A 22622-nucleotide genomic window follows, 5' to 3' on the forward strand; every position below is an offset into this window, starting at 1 on the left:
AGACACAAATCTGTTCGTTACATGCCGAGGGTTTATAGCAAAATAAATAGACTGTCATCATAAGTTCAGAAAATTGTGTGTTCGACCCACGATAATGTGTAAAGGGCGTTTAATAGAGTTCAGCATTTATTCGTTATCTATATGCGGACAGAGACGGCGGTAGCGTTATCAGCTTTTTAAAAAAAATTCGGTAGTTTTCTATGTCACGTGACATGCCTCACACACACACACACACACGCGCACACACACACACACATCCCATCTCGCTCCCTCGCTCTCTGTGGCGCAGTTTTGATTTTAGTCACAGCAGAAGGCTTAGCCACAAGAGATTCCACTGGTTCAAACCAGCGTAAACCAGATTTTTTTTTTTTTTGCCTACAAAGGAACAGATTACCTCTTGTATCGAATTCTGTATTGCAAAAAAAAAAAAAATCTTTGTTTCAAAAATATGCTGATTATCATAACCTAAAATGGTGGCTGCACACGGCTTAATGCTGTTTACAGTTGAGCGGTGAGCGTAATAAAAATGTTTCAAAATAGAAAAGTAAAGGTAACACATTTTCATCAAGAGCATTGTTAAATGGGGGAAAAATACATCTTTTGTTAATTTGAATGAATATCTTTCAGCCAATGTTAAAAAAAAAAACAAAAACGAAAACCCTCTCCCATTACTTAGCTTAGCTGCAAATCCCATGCAGAGCTTAAATTCAGCCATGCAGCACAAACAAGATAGAACATTTTTGTTTGGGACCTATTGAAAAAACAAATGTGCAGCATTTTAAAACTCTCATTGATTATAGCAGGGTGGCATGCCCAAACGGGCTCTATTGCGGGAGAGTAGTTTTAAACTTTGGCCCTTTAAGTATCATAGTCAACTGAAGAATGGTGGCCTCGGAAAGAAAAGATAGCTATGTGATCAACTCCCAGATCGTCTCTTTCTAAAGAGCCTTAATGTTTGCCTTTTTGGGGAAAAAAGGGGGGGAAGATCTGGAGAAAGAGACCAATTTATGATAGGCCAAGCACTTGAATTTAAGCGCCGGTTTGGCAGACAATGCAGTTTTCTTTATACCAAATTCTAGCAAAGTTCCTTTAACTATGTACTGAAGAGCAGTTTCAGTTTAAGTCTGCGTGGTAGTAGCCCTCCTAATTACATCTAGTTAGAGCCTTGTTGTCCGTTTTGGTAACGGGGTTCATAGACGAGCCATATGAAACAATAGAGAATAATGGAGGTTCTTTTGTTTCCTTCATGCTGGCGAGACTTTATTAGTAGTAAACATTCTCAGCTTACACACATGTTGAAAATTAGTGTTATGAAACTGTAGGTGAAGTATCAGCATAAACTGAGATAATGATGTAGCTGTTGTAATTTCGAATTCAACTGGAATCGGTGAGAGAACTGTAATTTTTTTGTAAAGAGCCACTCTTATGCAGATATTTGTTGTGAGTAATTATACGTTTTGTTCAAGTACAAATAATTTATCTGTCTCTCTAAGGGGAGAGCATATTACAACATAGCTTGATAATCAGACTGGGGTTTTATTTAGTTTTATAGTAAGCCTGCCAGAGGAATATTATTAATGGTGTTAGATTGTGTTGATTTACAAGCATAAACTGATAAATATAAATGTATATACTATATAAGTATACACAGACACACTATGTGTGTATATATACACACACTGTGTAGTGGTCTAGGATTAAGAACCTGGAATGGGTCTTTTCTGAGGGAAATATGTTTTGTGTTGTTCCCTATTCCTTTGTCTAGTTTTAAATGTGCTATGCAATAAATCATAATTCTGTGCCATTTAACTAAGCTGCTTCTTTTTTTTTTTTTTTTTTAAACTGGAAAAAACCCTCTATAGGAGGTTCGATAATAAAATTAGATAATATAGTTATATTAGAACTCAGGTATATAAAAATTGAAATACTGGTTAGATGCTATAAAGATGCAGTCATCTATTAACAAGTCAGATCTGCTAGTAAAATAAGAAATCAGTTGTCACAACTAAAATATACAGAAAACATTCTGAAAACTTGTATATACAAAACCACTTCAGCTGTACAATCTTCGAAGAGAGGAATAGTAAACTTGTTTTTTTCTTTATAATATAGACTTCTATGAAGTCATTCCCCTTTATTTCATGATGGTGTCTTAGATGTGGTTTAAAAGAGAATTTCACACTATTCTCTTTGTTTAATGTGACAGTGTGAGAAAGTGATCTTTATTCGTTCAAAAAACCCTGCATGTAGTCTATGTTTAGGTTCTTTTAATGTGTTTGTCTGTGATTTTTAAATGCTAAACATGTAAACAGATAAATTGTCAATGTTAATTCTGTATCCTGTCACACAACTGATCTTTCTTTCCTGCCATTTCTTTCCTTTTTATCTTTTTTGTGCGTTCATGTTGCAGTTGATAAAATTACGTGAAGAGGTGAGTACTTTCTTGCTTTTTGTTGTCTAGCTTTCCCTTTAAAGCTGAGTTTCTAAATCTGAAGTAGATCTTTTTGTTCATTGTTGCAGGGAAATCTACACAAAGCAAAAATATTGATTACATTGCTTTAAAATATTCACTGTTGTGCCTCTTTTTCCCTAATAATTGTATACTTACATAGGAATCTCTAGATCAAGCCTTAGAAATTAACATTCTTTGATAGTGGAAATTTTTTTTAAAGGCACTAGAAAAAGAAGGGGAAAAAAACCCTATTATTTGATCTCTACTAGAATACCATGATCAAATCAGGTACAGTAATAATCATGTTTGCATCACAAAATCTTTGATAGGGTAAATACATTTATGCACTGGTATTGAAAGTGAAAGCATTGCTTTGGTAGAAACCTGTGCTGAAACACTGTAAAAATTACACAGTATTTCACAGTGGTTTGAGTTTGGTGTGAGGTATTCAAGTAGCTTGTGTGTTATATTGGATATTGTATACCCACTGAAAATACAGTACAGGTAGACCTACGTGCACATATCAATATTTATTATTTATTTGTGAGTGCTGTAGATCTGTAGGTGTAACACTAGAGATCAGTATTCCAGAACACCTTTCTTCCAGTTATAAAATGACTCATAAATATTTAGAGAGAGAAGCCTGTTTTAATGGTCAGTTCCTCAAATGTTTCAGTATATTTTCTGAAATTAATCTCCTCTGTTACTTACTGCTGTAGCAAAGCAGGTATCTGAACTGCTTTTTTTTATTATTTCCCGATAGCTGCCAAAAAGGTCTCAGTAAAGTCAAGATTACTTATAGGTCAGATTTCTGAAGGGTTTCGTACGGAGAGTTTGAAGCAGTGAAGTATTTGAATAAATATATTTAGAAGCACGAGTATTTTAGCATCACATATTTGTCTGGTATCTTCTTTTTGAAACCTGTGTGCTCAGACCTATCAGTAATGAATACTGAGCTCTGCAGGAAAGGATTTGTAAGTTTTAGAAATGGTGATGACAAAGAATTGTAAAGTAACCAGATTAAGGACAATTACAGAGAATTCTTAAAAACAGTAAGATATTTGTGATGTAAAGATTCTTTCACTAGTTCCCTGAACGCTGTATTTTTCCTTCTTCTTGTGGAGCTGATATTAATATGTTAAAGCTACCGAGTAAAACAGTTAACAAAAAAATTAAACAAAATAAACATGTAACCACATAAAAGCCCTCCCACCACTCCTGAGCTCCCCTCCCCAATAGTCCCAGTATTTAAACAGATGACAATATTGTTGCAAGGGTTTGTATAGCCTGATTTCTGAGATTTTTCAGAAGAACAAGGTTCATTTGCTCATCCCTTTAACAACACCTGCACGTCTGCTCCTGTGCTTTTGTAAAAGGATGTAGTATGACCATTTTTTCTTGCAAACATATATTATATTTTTATAAACATGAAGATTCCTCATTTGTAAATTTACTCTGAAAATTTAATCAGATATAAAGAACAAAGCTGCTACTTAACTGCTCTTCTTTTTGAAATAGCTATGAAGGCAAATAAGAAAATTCAGGGTGTTATTGCAAAGGATTGCAACTTGGGAGCCAGGCTGAACTCAGTCATACCTTTTGGAGCTTATAAATGCTCTTTGTTAAAGAAAATTTTGACATTGCTTCTGGTAATTTTCTTTTTTTGCTTTTCCTTGCTAGCCTCATAAGTTACTTTTTCCTCTCTGTATATTGTGAGAGCAGCAGCAAATAGAACTAAATAAAGGGATTTATTATTTTGTCTAGATCAAAATGGTACAGGTAGAGAGAGAAATAATTTAAAAAACAACTGTTAGCATTCTGTTCTCTGCGCTTAGGTACACACTATGCATTGAATAGGTTGTAATTGCAGTGGTGTTTTTATACCCAATGCAAAATGCACATTAAAGTTTAAATGAAGGCTAGTACAGTGACTCAGGCATAATTCTTAACTCGTCACATAGTGAAACATCAAGGCATCCCCAATTATAGTTCTCCTAAGGAGGTATGAACTGATCTTAAAAGAAATTGTGGTTTGCCATACTGTTTGTTAATAAAACCTGCGCTTCCTCTCATTACAGGGCTCTCTTCTAGCACACTTGCCGTACACAGGCTTCCATGGAGGCTGTGCCGCTCTGTCTTTTGAGCTCCTGAGTTCTCAGTTTGAGTCCAGCCCACATGGAATGACTAAATCTCTAGTGATAGCGTGCCACTTTGCAAAACTTCCCTATATAACTCCGGAGAGAAGCTGTTTCTGAAGCTGCAAGAGGCACTGAATAACCTCGCTACCCACCTCACGGCGAGCAGGGGATACTGTGGGAGAAGGAGTTTGGGGAGGGGTGGGAAGCAGTTGAAAGCATCAGCTGCTACTGTAGGGCATTGATATCATGACCAAAGGACAGGGTGCCTCCAAACCCAAACAATGTAAATAACACCACCCTTTATAATAAAAATTAGGTTTCATTATAGAATGGCTTGGGTAGAAAGGTTCTGAAATCAAGAAACAGCTCTGAGTTAATGTCAGCACCGAGTTCACAGGGCTTTAGTATTCTAATTGCTCGCAGTAAGACTGAAATGAACTGTGGGCTTGTAATTTACTTTTTAGATTAAATGTGGCTTGTATAGTATATAAAAATACACAGTTAAATGCTAATTCTGTCTGTTGGGTAGCTCTTCCACACTGTAATGTGAAAGCTGATTATTTCCCCCCCTCTCCCTTAACATAGCAGGATAGTCTTTTCATTTCCAGTATACCACTACAGCGCTACACATCTGTTCTGTAATTATAAAGCTCTACTCCTTGTGCTCACTCCCAGCTTATGTTTTTTTGGTTTTTTTTTTAAAGTATGTCCTCTCTAACTTTTAGGATTCTTACCTTCTAAACTCCTCCTTTATATCCCTCCACCCCCTTCTCTTCTACTTTTTGTTCTTGAGAGATGTCTATGAAATAGTGTTAGGTTTTTGACATTTTTTACAAAGTTTAAAAAAATTAACACTAGTTGTTCTTTAATATCATTCTGGGGGGCAGTATTTGGAGAAAGGCACTGCAGGCTTATGCTTTTTTTTTTTTTTTTTTTCTTTCTTCTAATGGGCAATGGAGAGGAACCAGCAGATGTTATGAAAAGGTGCCTTTTAAAAAAAATTAAGCAAAATTAACACTAATTATCTAGATTGACCATGAGTACTAAGAACATGCACCACTCTAGTTGCTGTTGTGATTTCAATTACAGCATCGTAACTTATGGTTTTAAATTTTATTAAGTGCTTGTGCTGATTTTTTTTTTTCTTGGTGGCCTGCCCCCCATGAATGCAAAAGGCTTTTTTGCAATTTACTCTTAACCTATCCACTGTGTATTAGACAACTCTATTAATTATTATAGACTGTTATTGCAGCTTTCCTGACCTTCACATTGGGTCCTATCTGTGCTGATCTAAATGCATTGTTTTAATGATTTCCAAAAAAAAAAAAAAAAAAAAGAGAGAGGGGAAAAAAAAAGAAAAAATTCAAGGCAAGCTTTGATGTGGCTTTAGCTGCCTCGATCGTCTGGCCGCATCTCAGAGATGTGTCACCTATGCCGGGAGGGAATAGGGAAATCACGTTTTGAATGGTAATGATAACATACTAATCACTTCCTTTCTTTGAAGATAGAAGCGAGATATTCTGTCAGCATCCCTGGCTGCTAGAGCTTGGAGGCACTGGTCTAGGTGTATTAGCTTAAGTGTGCATGTCAATACAGCTTGCATCTCCCAAGATCCATAGGGGCTCATTAGAGCAAGGTAGATCGTTTCGGTAGACAGCCACTCAGATAATATGTATGGCACCTCCTTTTTTTATTATTATTAGAAAGCATTTCTTCAATTTTTAAATGACATCTGTCAACAAGGCAAAGTTCTAGGAAATATTTTTTGACAAATATCCAAAATGTTGTTTTTGGGTGAAGGGGTGCTCGGAAAGGTGTGTGTGTTTACTTTACTGGGGGGTGGGGTGGGGGAGCTTCTATTTTTTGATGGCTTGATTAGAGCTAGGCTAGGATCAAATTTCCAAAGGAAATGAGCTTACATGTTGAAATACTGGCATTTTGGATGGAGAAAAAACTAATGAAAGTAATAATTTCACTTTTTCACTATTACAGAGGCCCCAAGTGAAAATGTATTAGAAGACGCATTTTCACTAGAGTTTATTGTTATCTCATAAATGGGCAAATGACTTCTGGGAAAAATATCTTATACCTGCGTGTGTGTATATTATTTATATATTCATATATATATTTAGGCATAAGAGATGTAAATCGAGAAACCAGTGTTTTGTTTCTACATCTTTTTACATCAAACAGTCTGAAGAATATTCATGCTGTTCAGTATTCTGTATGAATAGCTTGTTGTTTTTATCACCTCACTTGAGTAGTACACGTAAAGGAAATATATCCTCTGCTGAAAATTAAGTTCATGTTAAAAACTACCACTTGCATTTAAAGTGATGGTTTCATCAAACTGGAGTTGAATAGAAATCATGGGTGCTTGCATACATGTGTCACACGGAAATCTATTTTGGAAATGCTCTTCAGACAGGTTTTCCGTATAATAGTCACATTCTGTTTTGTGAGTTCGTGTAATAAGAGTGAAGCACGTATTCCATGTTTCAAAACAAAAATGATTGGTACACATAATTATGATTGATCATAGAACCTGCCCCTTCCAGTGGTCCTTGTAACAGGCACTTCCATAAAATATATGTGGATATTTTTATGTTTTGGAATATGAAAGCACAATTAAAAAGGGGGGGAGAACATTGTAGACTGCCACCTGATTATTTTTTTTTCTCTCTCTCCCCTTTTCTTTTTCAGAGGGCACATCTGCTCGATAACACAGAGAGGCTGGAAAGGTCATCTCGGAGACTAGAGGCTGGATACCAAATAGCAGTGGAAACCGGTAAGAATTCTGAGAGTGAGCAAATTGTCTTGCTTATGCACAGCAGTCTTCACAACACATGACATTTCAGGGAAACTTCAAAGGCGAAACAGAGACAGCAGCCCGAGATGTGGTTTACATATTGGGGAGACAATTGGGAGCTTATTTGCGCTTATCTTTTTTCAAGTTAAAAGGCATGACATCTACTGAAAACAGTTCCTGAGGTTTAAAAGTATACATCTGAAAAGAGATGGAATACTTTGTCTAAATTCTACATTTGTCTTAATATGCAGTTACATGTTGTCAGTTTACCCACCCGCAATGATTGCTAGCACACACTGCAGACTCCAGTTGTTTTTGTCTTTTACTTTTATTCATACATGTAAAAAATACCATTTTAATACATTTATAAGATATTAACTACAGATGATATATAACAAGGCTATCAGCTCAATTTTCTTGCGATTGGTTCAGTGACTGATTATGCAGCTGTTTCTGTGCAATGAAAGAAGTAAGCAAACCATACCCCAAAATATACAGATGGAATAAAATTAAAGGAGAAGGCTAAATTGAGGCTCAATTATTGAATTAGTGGGTTTTCTATTGACTACAACTTTTCAGTTGGTATTTTCAAAATGTTTTTACTAAGTTTTAGCAATTTATAGTGGATTTTTTTAAAACCAGCAATAGTTAAGTCTCCAGAGTCTAATCCCCTTAAACACAGCTTGTGCAAAGTTACAGGAAGTTTCAGAAAATGTATGTATGAGCAGTGAAGTAATTTTCTGGCAGAGGGTCCCAATTAATTGATATATTCCAATATCTTTTTAGAATTCAAGCCTTATTTAAGAGGTAAATTAAGTTGAACCCAGGTAGAGTTAAATATGACTATGTTAAATGAATGGTATTACTAAAGTGCCTACATTTTAATTATTCTGGGCTTAGTGCTGTTCACAATAATGCAATGGATGTATGGAATATACAGTGTAGATTTTGGAGGGGATGAGGAGAATTCATTCTCTTATGCCAGAGGATGACACGTTAGTAGAGATGGACGTATGATAGCAATGAAGTTTGCTTTCCTGCAGATTTTCAGGTCTGTTCTATCAGTGGTCATAACTTTTTTTTTTTTTTTGAAGGACTATTTTAAACTGGTCAAAACCAGTTCCTGATCTGCTTTAGTTGAGCCTGGATCTTTTACAAAGAAACAGTATATAAAAATTCAGACTGATCCTTTTGGGGAAGAGATATCTTACATCCTCTTTTACTCCATGTGGAATTTCTTTTATAGAGATGATGATCATGTTAACTTCCATTGCATATCTCCGTGGCAATCTCTGAGAAATTTGGTTGGAGTGCAAATTATATTTATACGGAAAGAGTGTCTTTCAGTATCAAAACCAGGTGAAACTACATTCAGTTCCATAGAGTCACACTAATTTACCCCATCTTTGTGTCCGCCTTTACTTTTCATCTTGAGCAGTGAGACAGAGAGTTCTTGTTCCCTAAACTATGTGCAGACTAGTAGTGTAGTAATATTATATTACATATTAATATTAAATAATTTGGAGATGATGACTTTGGAAATATTAACTTCATTGTAATGTAGATTTTTGCAGAAGATTTTTATGGCAACGGATTAGTTATATTTAGTTCCTGATATGGATCATGATGATTCTAGGTATGAGTGAATTTAGATTAATTCAGTGAATGAAAGAACTTGCTTTTGGAGTGACTGTATGATCATTCTGTGTTGAGGTGTCATAATAAAATAAAATATTCCATTTTGGAGTTCCAATTCATCGTTGAGTTGACTTCTCAGACCCTGTCTTGCCTTGTTTATTACTTTTGTTGCATAAAGATCTTCTCTACACAGCACTGCTGCGGCCACATCTGGAGTGCTGTTTCCAGGTCTGGGCACCCCAGTACGAGACAGACATTGACTTACTGGAGTGAGTCTAGCAAAGGGCCATGAAGAGAATTAAGGAACTGGAGCATCTTTCATGTGAGGAGAGGCTGAGAAAGCTGACACTGTTCAACCTGGAGAAGAGAAGGCTCAGGGGGAGCTTATCAATGTGTATAAATAGCTGATGGGATGGAGTGAAGAAGAGGGAGCCAGACTCTTCTCAGTAATGCCCAGTGACAGGACAAGAGGCACTGGGCACAAATTAAAACCTGTGAAATTCCACCAGAACACAAGAATTTTTTACTGTGGGAATGGTCAAACACTGAAATAGGTAGCCCAAAGCGATTGTGGAGTCTCCATCTGTGAAGATATTAAAAATCCAGGTGGGCACAGTCCTGGCTCTAGGTGACCCTGCTTGAACAAGGTGTCGGACTAGATGATCTCAAGAGGTCCCTTCCCACCTCAGTCATTCTGTGATTCTGTGAGGAGGAGGAGGAGGTGGAGGTGACAATAATTAAGTATCTATTCTACTTTATTTATGTGGTGTCTTTTCACAATTATAGATATGTATGTTGCTTATTGTAATGAAGCTGGATGATTTTCACCTCTGGAATAAGTCACATTTGGGTCTGTCTTATTACCTTAATCAGCAAAAATACATATACTATTTTAACCTGCCCCTGTGATCATCTAAGGATTAATCTGACATCACATAACTAATTTAATGCAATTTCACATTACTATTCCTGAAATTTACCATGATAAATTGGAAGCTTTTTTCCTGTTTGCATCTCTAAATTGATAAGCCCTTTCATCTTATGTACAGTTGTTCATACAAGCTGAGATCTGTTGGAAGGTCTGACTTCCTTCTTTGAGCGGTGCCATTGATTCAGTGGTGTCTGAACAGGATGCCACTTATGTTACCATCTCTAAGACACAATCCAACACTGACTGTTAGGGTTTCATAGTTTGTTGTCTATCATTTGTTGATACTGAGGATGCTTCAATCTATGCAGAAACCTCTTGACGGACTAAGCAAAGCCTTTAGTATCTAGTAACCAGTTCCGTAGTACTCAAGGCCTACTGTAAAGAGAACAACGTTATTCTAAATATTCACAGGGGATGTTGCAAATTTAACAGGCATTTGAGTAGCTGATTTGGTAGACCAGTGAGTTCATCAGAGCATTTGTGTTTTAATTGCCTGAATTATATGGCACAAACACACATGAGGGAAATGTCTCAGGTCATACAGGGAAACCACCAGCTGTTTGAATCTTGAAGGTCTCCATTGGTTGTACCAAGTCGGGGAAGTTTTCATAACGGCTAATAACACTGTGAAGTGCACTTATCTGCTCTTTTTTAATCCAAAAATTGTTTTAAAAATATTTTAATATATTTTATATTTTATATATAAAATTTATATTTTATATATCAAATATTTATTTTGTTGTTATTTTTCTGGTTTTATGTTATCGTCTGCTTTGCTGGTAAGGAACAGACAAGCAAGTTTACAGCCTGGTTAGCAGGCATTTCCAACACCACTCATTACTTATGACGCTACAGCTCAGTATTCTTAGTTTCAGATCATTTAGTCTGACCATATAGCCTCAGAATATGAGAAAGACTTTAAAAATGCATGAAAATTGCTGGTTTCAGTTGAAAGGAGAGTCCGTTGCATTAATTCTGATTAATGACAAAATTCTTACCATTTTGGAGGGGGAGATTGCCTAATTCCATTCCCCGTGGTCGGATTTCCACAGCATCAGATTGAATTCTAGAACTTCCTTATTTTGCCTGCAGAGCGTAGCATAGTAAGGTATCCCCTTCTTTGTCAAGTCTTAGATATGTTTGCTCAGACAGGAGTATTTTGAATGAGGAACAGTTCAAAATGCTTCATTCATCTTCAGAGATAAAATTGGCATGCAAATGTAAAACACTGTCAAGGAGAAGAAGAGCAAACCTTGTTGTAGAGGACCATTGTAATCTGCCGTTGAATTGCTTTCGGTAAGTTCTTCTGAACTGCCAGATACTTTCTAGGGAAAAAAAATCCTGGTGTTTGTATAATATAGACATCACCTTGTTTCATGACAATGTAAGACAGAGATCCAACCATTGAATGCTGTCCAGGCTTTCATGGTAAAACTACATTGCAGGGTTTTTTTGGTTGTTTTTTTTTTGTCCTTCATGAACCTTAGATATTTCTATAGCTTTCAGTACATGTAATTTGAGAGCAAGTGTTGAGCTTGCCCCTGTGAGTGATGATTATTGGATATTATGCTGTGGCTCTGAATCTCTCTGAAATATCTGTGCTACTGGAAGTGTTTGTAGTTTGTGGGTAGTAGATCTATTCTTTTCACCAAATCTTAAAATTTTGTGTTGGCTTCTGTTTTTATATCCCTTTTGTAATATGTAAACGTAGTGTTTTAAAGAAAAGAAATCAAAGGAAGAAAAACTCTCTTGTTCCATTTACAGAAAATCCTTCTGAATCTCGACTTTAGGTTGCTTAAAATGTTTTTTCCAATCCTCTTTACTCTTTGGGAATCCCAGGAATATGTAATTCTGAAACAGTTAAAGGAGAAATATCTCTGAGCAAGAGACACAACAGCTTATTTCCCACCTTTGTGTGACGTGAACAATTCTCAGCACTCAGGGATCCAAGCAAATTTCAGTGTCTTTCACCTGTTGTAATGAACTGCAGTCAAACCTCCCTTTCTGGACTGAGCCATAAATATAGAATGTAACGTAGTGGTAGCCTAGCTGACAGGCAGATGGTCAGACCCACCTCAAAGTATTGGCAGCTTTCTAGGTGGAAAGCAAATGAGAATCTCATTAGACAAAGAAGTGTATTTACTTCTTTATGAAGTAATAGTATTATTGTCTTATCTGGATGTAGAGTTGAGTGCAAGTACAATGAACAGATGAGTGAAAGTGTGTTAAGAAGTGTTTATAGAGGGGTCCTGAAGGCAGGAGTCTTCAAGTTCAGTTACTTTAGCAGAAATAGGGAACTCTTAAAACAACTCCAGTAGGTGTCTTGCCAGATGTGAGTAATGGAATTTGAGGTACTAACACATTGTCCACAGCAGCATGCCACAAATTTGGATTCCCGACTCCTTTACTGACAGAACAACCTGAACCCCAAGCACCTGCCCTGAAGGACCTTCTCCCTCCATATTCCATGGGGTGGTTGTGCTGTTCAGGTGTCATAAATGAGATGCACACCAGAGCTGACATAAAATATGTGGAAAATATAAAAATTAAAATAAGTATATCCTCTAAACAGATCCCATTCCATTATGGTTGCAAGAGCTGGAGGTTGGCTTTTCAGGTAGACAATATAGTAAGCATTGCTATGATCAAACTAAAAAGTGTTTGCTCAGCTTAGAAAAAATTTAAATGGCTCTAACATCCAATGTTAATTTAACAAAATAACAAACCCTAATGTGCATACATGTAGGGCTGCATTAGACTAGTGGAAAGGGTGTTGCTTCTTTTGTGTTGTAATTCTGTATACTTACTAATTTGCTTGCATTAGTTAATATCACTTGGACCTTCACACCCCTGTTCTGTCTTCAGGTGCATGCGTATTCCAATTACATTTGAATTCCAAATACCTCAAAGTATGGAAATGGAAACCAAGTTTTGAAAATCAGGACCTTGCTTCTAGTGCCCCTTGCTTTAAATAAAAAAAAAAAAGTCTATTTCTGTCCCAGATATTTACACTTAATATCCACCTATTTCATCTCTAATGAATTATTCATACATGTATATGTGAATACTGTATGTAAAACCTTTCATTAGAGAAAGAGGGCTTCTGAGTTCTGGAGCATATACCAATATCTCCTCCTCAGGTGTTTCTTTGATATGCCAGAACATCTTTCTACTGAAATCGTAATCCAAAGTTTCCACAGTGAAATGAGTTTTTATGCAGTTTCCAGTCACCATCAGAGAGAGCTTTTTCATGATCCCTGTTTCTTCTGCTAGCAACAGTATTTCATGTTTCATATATAATTTTTTTTTCTTTGCTGGCTGATTTCTATTAAAATCTGTTTATTGTTTCAGCAATTCATTTTGAAGTGGCATATTGCATTCCTACATCTCTAAGCCCTCTGCCCTTCTTCGTAGTCCAGGCTTTAAAGTGGGGAGAAGGAAGAAATAGGGAGAGGTTTTTGTTTCTGAGGATGTCAGGCCTCAGGAGTATCCCAGCTGCACGGTCATGGGGGGAAAACATGTTTGGGTAGTGCTGCTGCCTTGTGACAGACAGTCAGAAGCAGCATCAAGAGGGCATGGAGAGACAAAACTACTCCGTTTCCATTCCTTAGTGTTTTACGGTGCAATTGTTGATACCAGCAAAGTGCTTTTTACGCCTTCAGTTTGAATATTGCTTGCTGGTTCGTTGCTTGTCCAGTCGCTGAGCTGCTCCCTCCGGCTTCGTATCTGCCACCTCCTCCTTCCTGGCCCTCCCGTCCTCCTTCCTTCCCTCTCACCAGCCTTCCCAGCTCTGACCTTCCTAGTTCTAGCACCAGATTTCTCTTTAATACTTTGTCTCTATCCGGATATTTATTCAAATTCTGGCACCATCCCCATTTTCCTTAGCTCTGTATTTCCTCTTAAAGATTTGACTCAACAGCAGTGTGGGCCCTGCATGTTTGTGGTCATGCAAAGTTTACCCAGTAACCCACCTAACCTTGTCTAGTAGTGTTCAAAGCCTGTTCCCTCTGCATTTGTCTGTGTTGTCTCCAATGCAGGATATAGATTTTTTGTGTATATTCATATATTTGCAAATACATAAAGTGCTTACCAGGAAGTAAGGAAACGGTGAATTTTCATTATTTAAGTACTGGCCTCTAACTGCTTCAGAGTACTAAAAAAAGTACTTTTCCAACTACTTTTTTTGAAGAGACGAGAAAAACCTATTTTGTAGAGTTTTTCCACAGTCTCTGCAGTATTGTAAGACCATTTCTGTTAAAAGCTTATCTTTTGGGTACTCAGCACCTTTCAACTGGAATTCCAATAAAATGAATGCTTATCTTTCCTTTCACCTCAGTAGGTTTGGGATTATGCCATTAATGCAGCAAATAAGGACTGTCAAATCTGTTCAGTAGTACAGATTTGCTAAGGTGTAGTACGAAAAATAGTGTTCCAAATTTGGCCATTTTGTCGCCTGTTTTGGGAGAAGTCCCAGGTTATTTTAATGTTCACTGATGTGCAGGAATTCGTTATTGTGCCACAGGACAACTCAACTTCAGTCTTGTTAGGAACTGGCATCCAGTTGAAATAAGTTTCTTTGAGACTGATTTTTGGATGAGCAAAACATTGCGATAACTTCTTAAATATACTGTATTGTATATAGTGAAACAATATTCAGATTGTGGATTTTTATTCCATGCTAGAATGATGGGAACATTTTGTTTCAATATCAGAAACTTTATGCTTAAGTACTTCCCATGTGCATTCTGGACAAATAATCAGGTAGGCCGAAATCTGTATATATTTTCACAAATACCTTGCACTTGTCATAGAATACCTGTGAATAATATTAATATCTGAATTATGAACTGAACTCAGAAGATAACTTTTAAAACATTATTTTACAAGCACTGTATTGGACCACCTCTACTGTGTAGACTGTTCTACAGGAAATAACCTCTTGCTCGTTGTCACTGAATCACTGGAATCACTGAAAACAGTCTTTCAATGTAATCTTCTTTGGTGCTGGCCCTCTTTCTCTAATGTATAATGTATTTATTGATGAAGGTATTCATTGTAGTTTATTCCTAAGTCCATAGCAAAGCTTTTGAAGACTTGTGTCTTAATAAAAACGTGAAGGTTTCAAGTTGAGCTATGTGGTTATATTTTTTGGTCTGAAGTTACACTACCTGCTTCTTTATATAAAAGTAAAATGATAAATAAATGGTAGCTTTTTTGTATTTATATATATATTCTCTTGTATATATTTATATATATATATATTCTCTTTCCTCATTTGCACAACACTGTCAACCATCATGCTTAGGTGTCACTGAGAGATGTCAGAATTGTATCTAACACACTCTGGTTGTCCTTCTAAAGTCCAGACAACCCATTGCAATAGGTGGACAAAGAATGTGAAGTCATGCCTACAGCAAGGAGACGTTCAACTTGTGTTGTCCAGAGAAACTCTTGATCAGGTTTCATATTCTCCTTGAGAAAAATAAGTTGTAGGGAACTTGTCCAAAAAGTTTCGGATAGTTGGGAACTGCTGGTTAGTCTTTAATGGGTAGAATTCAAACCCTGATATATTGTCCCTAGACATTCTTCACTTTTCCCTATGATTTTTTCTCTTCCTCCCATTGTATACCACAACCACTTCTTTTGAACTTTCACCAAGTGAAATGAATTGATTCTAAGTCATACTGGCTTGGCAATGACAGTCAGTCTGTTACAACCTTTAAAAGAGCACAGCTGAATAGAATTACAAGTCTACCTTTTGACCTTCAAATATATTAATGCCCTGCTAATTTAATGGCTTCATTTGGTGATTTCATTGTCCATAAAACATAAGATGTATATTTCATAAAAAATCAGACTTTGGTGAGTTATTATTTTGGGTGCCTAAGTAAACAACATGATTTTCAATATTTTTTAACAGATTTTTTTTCACTACATGGGCACGGCTGAGTTTGCACAGCATGAGGTCTTGTTGGGCAAAGACTCTTTGTATACAACTTACATCAAGAAGAAAAGTTGATGAGCTTAGACTTGACAAAATAAAATACACCCTAGGTTTTTTTTATATTTCTTGTTTGAAGCCTCGTACCTCTACTTCCTGTCAGGCTAACAGTGTTTTCCTCCAATTGCGCTAAAGAACAAAGTTTAACATTAAAAAATTTATTTGTATTGAACATACTTTTCTAGGTAAAGTCAATATCAAAAGGGTTTTCGTGGTAGATCATCTTTCAAGTGCAGTATTTTGCCCTTTTACAACTTAGGACTGAAGACTTATAGTTACACAAGTACCTTTTTTTCCTGGTAGAAGTACGGAGGGAGAAAAGCTCAAACTTCTGTCCTGAAGTGAGACATAGAAGCAGATGAGTGAAAAACATTGTTCTCACCCTGGTGTGGACTGACCGAAGAGCAGCTTATCTAGATGTCATTTCTTCATCTAGTTTAAGTGATATCATAGTGTTTTATGCTAATGATTTTACTACCCTGCTTATAAAATATATTTTCTCCTGTAATTTCTGGCATTTATAGTCCAAAGAATTATTACTGAACTTTACGGAAACTTAGTTCAGTTGCAGTTGAAATGTCTGCTTGTGTCTCAGGTGAGGACATAGCCTCTGATTTTTGCAGGTAATACTGGCCATCCAAGTCTCTATTTTTAAATCAAAACTTTGTTGTTTTTCAGTTAGATTTTGTTTGTACTGTCTTGCTTTTGAACAACGAGGCTTATCTCGGCCTAATAGCCCATAATATGAATTTTACTTGATTACTAAGTAGATGTATACGTCACAAAATTGAAATTAATGCCATTCTTACACAAGAAGTCAGGAGTTGAATGTAGGAAGCTCTTTACTATCTAGCTTGATTTCATGTCAGAGAGAGTTCGATTGCTGATCTGCAGTACCAGTCTTCTTTCTGAACTAGCACAATAATTTTCTTTGAGTTGTTAGAGCCTTGTTTTGAGAAACTACTGCTAGTTATTTGCTACCAGCTGTTGTGAGGAACTGTAGACCCACAAAATTGCTGTTCATGGCTTTGTAAACTACAATTTCACAAATTTATATCAGTCTGTTGTAGGCCACTTACACACATCTGTCCATTCTTGTTTCTCTACATCTTTCCTTGACTCAAGAGTGCATTTTTGTTTTCTTCATAGTAACTTATGTAGTTCAATGGAGGGTCGTTCTACAGATTCTGTGATTTTGTGTTCCTTCCATATTTTGTCGACTCTTCCCTCACTATTAATTTCCAGCATCAGCTCTGTATCACCTTGTGGTTGTTTTTCTGCCATTTGCTAATATTTACCTCATATTACTTCACTAGCTCCGAAAATGTAAATGTAAAATTTTATATAAAATTTTATACTCTTGGCCTAATCATCACATTTGTAATAAATGCTCATGGTTGTAAACATGCCCAGTTATTGGCAGAGCATACATATTTACCTCTTGAATTTCAGGTGTGTGTGTGCAGAGTTCATGTGCCTGCTGGGGAAGAGAGGTTGTCTGTTTTGCTCAGTACATTTCCAAAAAAGTTTGCAAGATAAGAACATGTTTCCATGAGCGTGTACTAAGGTCAAGCTCAGTGCAATGACGTCTGAATCTAGGTATCATGAGTAGCTAACTGTTGTGGTTTGCATTTTTGTGAAATAAATCACACAATTTACATTATGTACCTTGCAAAGATAAACATTGGTACAAAGGTAATCTCTTAGATCTACTTGGCTGGTCTCTACTATGATGAACTTTTCCATATGTTATGGCCTCTGTGACTCTATAAACGTGAAGATTTTGGAGAGTGTTCAGGTATTTGAGGTTTTGGTTCCTGTTTAGCTCTCTTGCAGGATCTAGACAGACAACGTGCAAAACAGATGAAGAGAATGGTTCAGTCTTTGCTTTTTTCATTATTCACATAGATGCAATAATTCAGTGTTTTTATTACATATGTCCTGAAAATATTAATCTGATTTTTATAATTGAGTGTTGTAAGATTTCCATGTGTTGAATATCTTGACACTTGACTGCTACAACAATTGGTTGGAATGCCATCTTGAGAAATTTTGTGCAAGTGACTGATTATATTTGCTTTACTCTGTATCTAAGTACTTTTGCGGTTTTAGTGCCATATTTTTCAGTAGTCAAATATCAAGTAGAGAAGCATAAAGAATGAAATGTAGATAGCACATACTTTTTTTTTTTTCATTTTAATTTTTAAAGATTAACTGCTTTCAATTTTATGGTGAGGATGTTTTTAAATTCAGTCTAGAAACTATGATATTTTCTTAAATGAGTTTAAAATGGTGACTCAGAGTCTTGCTCAAATGTTAATGAGTCAAATGGAGGGTTTTTTATTGTGTGCATCATAAAGTATTCTACAAAACAAAAATTCTAGTATCAGCATAAGCTTTATAAATATGTCATGTACTAGATTAAGTATTTACCCTAAGTATTTATAATAAATGTTAATTTTAACACTGTCCCTAATTTTTGTCATTCCAGTTTATTGTGCTGAAAAGTTATTGTCTTAATTATTTTAAATTTTAAATAACCCAGCAGATGCAGAAAAAAATTTTTCTTTCTTGGACTGGTTCATGGTGAGTTAAGAAGTAAAGTAATTTTTATAAAATGAGCAAGTCCGCTCTACTGTTTTAAGTTCATATAACAGTGAGACAGGATGAAACTTAATTCAGTTAAAAAAATATTCAGGATTCAGGATCAGATATAATAAATTATGGAGCTGCAGTGAGGATTTATTGTCTTTTTCTGAATTAATTAAGCAGATAAAGTATCTAAATCAGATGGAAGAAAACAATACTTGATTATAGACCTGCTTTACCATTTTCTGAAGTAATTGCAGGCACTTAACTCCATCTTTGGAGAAAACACTTATAAATACTTCTAAAAATCTGGCCCACAGAAATAGAAATGACACTAAATTTGTGGAATAAATTAATCATTTGTAAATGTAAAATATGCTTGGATAAACTTTACTGTTTTCCCCATGTTGATGACATTTTTTGAGTTGTTTTATTCAGCTACTAAAACAACAAAATAATGTTTTTAACCTCCTTTTTCCAAGAAAGCTGCTTCAAATTCAAAATAAATTACAAAAAAAAAAATCACATAACAAATATGTGATAATAATAATCACAGAACAAATAAGAATAATATTCCGTAAGCTACACAGCCCTTAAAGGAAAATATGGCATATCCTCCTGACTACCCAGAAAGGACAAAATTGAGTTTGAAAGGTTTTCCTTTGGTGGAAATTGCCCTGTTTTAATGGCTATGCAAACAGAGTGAGTGTTTCATTAAATACTCAGTTGACTGCAGTTATTTAATTGCAGGTTTTTACTTTAAATTAAATCAAATGTGTATTTCTATATGTTTGTAAAGAGCAATGCTTACTATTTTACTTCATTTTCTTCTTAGTTACATAGGTAGTTATTTGCATAATCATATTTCTTGAAAGATTTTAAAAATTTAGACCATTCCTAACAAACAAGACCTTTTATTCATCTATAATGCTCCACATAACACACTTGCACCATTATATACACATTTTGTCTGGGAACTCCTATGTTTTGGTAGTAAATGGATGTTTGAGTATTTGCCTTGTAAATTTATGAAATTTGAAGCAAAATTTTGATACAGGCAGGTTAAAATATTTGATTAACACTGGAAATAGCTTTATATTATGTCCTGTTGTGTTGAATCTGTGCTTACTCAAATATTCAAAGAAAGGTACTGTTGCCAAAAGCCAGATGACCCATGTTTTCGCTCATATGGACGGTCTGGAGTCTGAGTATTAATAGTTTTAGTTCTGTACAATTTGTGGACTATCAGTCTTTCTGTTACAGCTTATTCATAACATTTTCTGCTTTGCATAACGATGATCATAAAAAGTTCTTAAATTGTGAAGTGCTGCAAGTGTGCTAAATATTATTAGTTTTATAGTATCCTTGTTAGCCATTTCAAATGCTTGCCAGTAATGTGCACACTGTGCCTTGTTTGTGCCATAAATTTCATAGTTTCTCTTCACACAAATACAATTCTTTAGAGATCTAATATGTAACTTCCATATTTTGAGATGTTACATTATTGACCGTTTGTTATAATGGAGTATCTCACTGCAAAAATACCTGTATGGGCTTGGCATTTCGTGAAATTTGATTCCTTCCCAGACGCTTTCCAAGAGTACACTCAGAGCTTCATTGATATTTGTCAGTGTAAATTATCAGGAGACTAATTGCTCACTTCAGGTTTTTCTTTAGATGTGTGAATGCTTGAATAACAAACTACAAATCAGAAGAAAACTTAACGTGATTTTACAAGGGCCTGAGCCAGAGTTGATTGAAGGCAGTAGGAATGTTTCTCTTGATTTTGCTGAAAATCACATTGGAAAGAATGAGGCATAAGAAAAATCAGAAAGTCAGCTGTTACTTGGCTCCTTCTTTTCCTATGAGCTTTATTTTAATTTGGTAAAATATGTTAATGTCCACTTGATATTAGGTAGCCTCTAAAGTGGATTCATTTTTGCTGTTGGGAAATAACACCATGAATGGCCATTCTGTACTTGGGAGACATTAAGTTCAGAACTGAAGATATAGTACATGAAGCCAGTACTTCTAGATTAATATGGGGTTTTGAGTGTTTGAAAACTGTTCGAAAATGATCCAAGTAGACTCTATTCTTAACTTTTCATGTTTTTGGTTTTTTGTATCGTGTCAAATACAGCTCTTTCTTATCTCCAAAGATTAAATTCGCCCATTTTGCCTATGTAATATTTATATATGGACAGGAAATAGAAGTCAGTATCCAGATTTGTTGACCCCTGAGATATAATATTGATCTCAGTGAGTATTAACTTCTCAGATCAATAAATGCTGTTATTGACCTCAAAGAAAAATCAATAGCAGCTTGTTAATTTGCAAACTATGACTGCAAGAAAACGGTACACATTTTGTTCTTCATTATCACCTATTTATATCTATATTTTAACGCCTTCAGTATTTCCACCTAGAGATCATCATGTCAAAACATTTCAATCCCAGCTGTTAGAAGGTTGGGGAGACAGGCATTATACATTATGGAATAATTGATGAGCAGTACATGTTATTTCCTATATCTCATGAAAATAATACCCTGAACAGTGGTGTATCACCTGTGTTGTTTTCCTTTTTTGGGTAGTCCAGTTTATTTCGCTTCATTTTCTCTGGTGCACTTCATCAAAACATTGCATAAAAGTACTATATTTTAGCTGCCAAAAGAACATTTCTACATGAATAATAAGGGGGATGAAAGACTGACTACTGGAAACGAGGAGACTGAAAGTGACCACTATAAAAATCATAATTAATATACAGTAGATTTTTCCTATTTGTATAATGATGACAGGTTTGTAGGCAAGAATCTGCTCTGCAGCAGGCTGAAATATAACTATGTGACTATATAACAAAGAAGAAAGTTTTAAATGACAAAGTATTGGTGGAGAGGTGTTGTTTTGTATCATAGCAGGTTTTGTATATAAACACTGAAATGTCAGGTTTTACATAGTTTGAAATGCCTAAAAAATGCCTGTTGCTGAAATTCAAATGTCGTAACAGTTCTTCTGCATATATATCACTTTGATATTTAAACTTAAAAACCTCATAAATGATTTAATATTACTTTGGCCTTGTTATGATCTGACTGCCAAAAAAGGCAGAGGCTGATTTTTTTCTGGTCTGGAGAGTAGTGTTTTCATTCACAGAAGACAAAGCACAAGTCTGTCAGCCTTTTACAGTCATTAATTCTGTCTGATACATCTGCAGTGATCTTGGCAAACTGATTGCTATGTTTAGAAAACTTTTCCTGCATTAGATGACAGTGTGAGAGGTATTCAAATGCAAAAATAAGGCGATAGTTTAATTTTTACAATAACTGAAGTGGCTGCAGGTTTTTTTTCCGATTTGCTGGCTATATGGTTTTGCCCTGTAATATCACGAGCTCCCAGAACTTCATTTGTGAATCCATGTTATCCTCTTGAGAGACAGAGTCAATGATATTATACTCATTCTGTAGATAGGCAGACCAAAGCATAATGAGGTTAAATTAATTAAAAAAAAAAAAAAAAAAGGGCAAAAAAGCAGCACCAAGCTAGATTAATCTCTGAGGTTCAGATAAATGAGGCCAGTGCAGATCTGGAAAGATGTTTGTGGTGATTATGCAGTATCTTTCCTGTCTTACCGAAGAAGTCCTGAATGGTCAGGAAAGGTGGTATCTGTAAGCCTATATAGACATCTCAAATAGTAGGAGCAGTTTCCCCGCTTCTCTCTGATGTTTTGAGTCATCTGTGAATAACCAAAGAGTTTGGATCCTTCTACAAGAGACTGAAACAGAAGTGATGCGGGAAGGCGGCAGATTTGGGGAGAATGGAAAGTTCATAGTCATGCTGCAGGAGTAGAGAGATCATGTCAGTTTCACAGTTTAGGTATAGCTCTTTTCAGCCCACACAGATTGCAGAGCAGCGCCCAGATATTCAAAGTGCCAAACTGCCCGTGGTCTATCAGAATTTTAGTAGTAGAACTGGCAATAAAGTCTGGGGCAACCAGACAAACTCTTGATTCTGAGCCAAATGTGGCTTCTTGACTCTGCAGACCCCTTATTTTTCAACCTGGAA

General features: G+C 35.8%; 1 protein-coding gene across 7 annotated transcripts in view; it reads left to right on the top strand.

The window, feature by feature from the left end:
• The window catches only part of VTI1A (vesicle transport through interaction with t-SNAREs 1A), a 284394-nt gene that overhangs the window by 60730 nt on the left and 201042 nt on the right, over positions 1 to 22622 (top strand). For 4 of the 7 annotated variants that reach the window (XM_087768269.1, XM_087768270.1, XM_087768271.1 and 1 more), the window contains exons 5-6: positions 2411 to 2431; positions 7294 to 7378. In XM_087768269.1, coding sequence (XP_087624395.1) covers positions 2411 to 2431; positions 7294 to 7378 — 106 coding nt within the window. Of the gene's footprint in view, positions 1 to 2410; positions 2432 to 7293; positions 7379 to 9215; positions 15120 to 22622 lie in introns of those variants that run through there. The other 3 variants (XM_087768272.1, XM_009476051.2, XM_087768273.1) reach the window with 2 other exon arrangements.

This window comes from Nipponia nippon, unplaced genomic scaffold (assembly GCF_047370975.1).
Source record: "Nipponia nippon isolate SJK-2023a ecotype South Korea unplaced genomic scaffold, ASM4737097v1 scaffold_3, whole genome shotgun sequence".
In the NCBI taxonomy this organism is placed as follows: Eukaryota; Metazoa; Chordata; class Aves; order Pelecaniformes; family Threskiornithidae; genus Nipponia; species Nipponia nippon.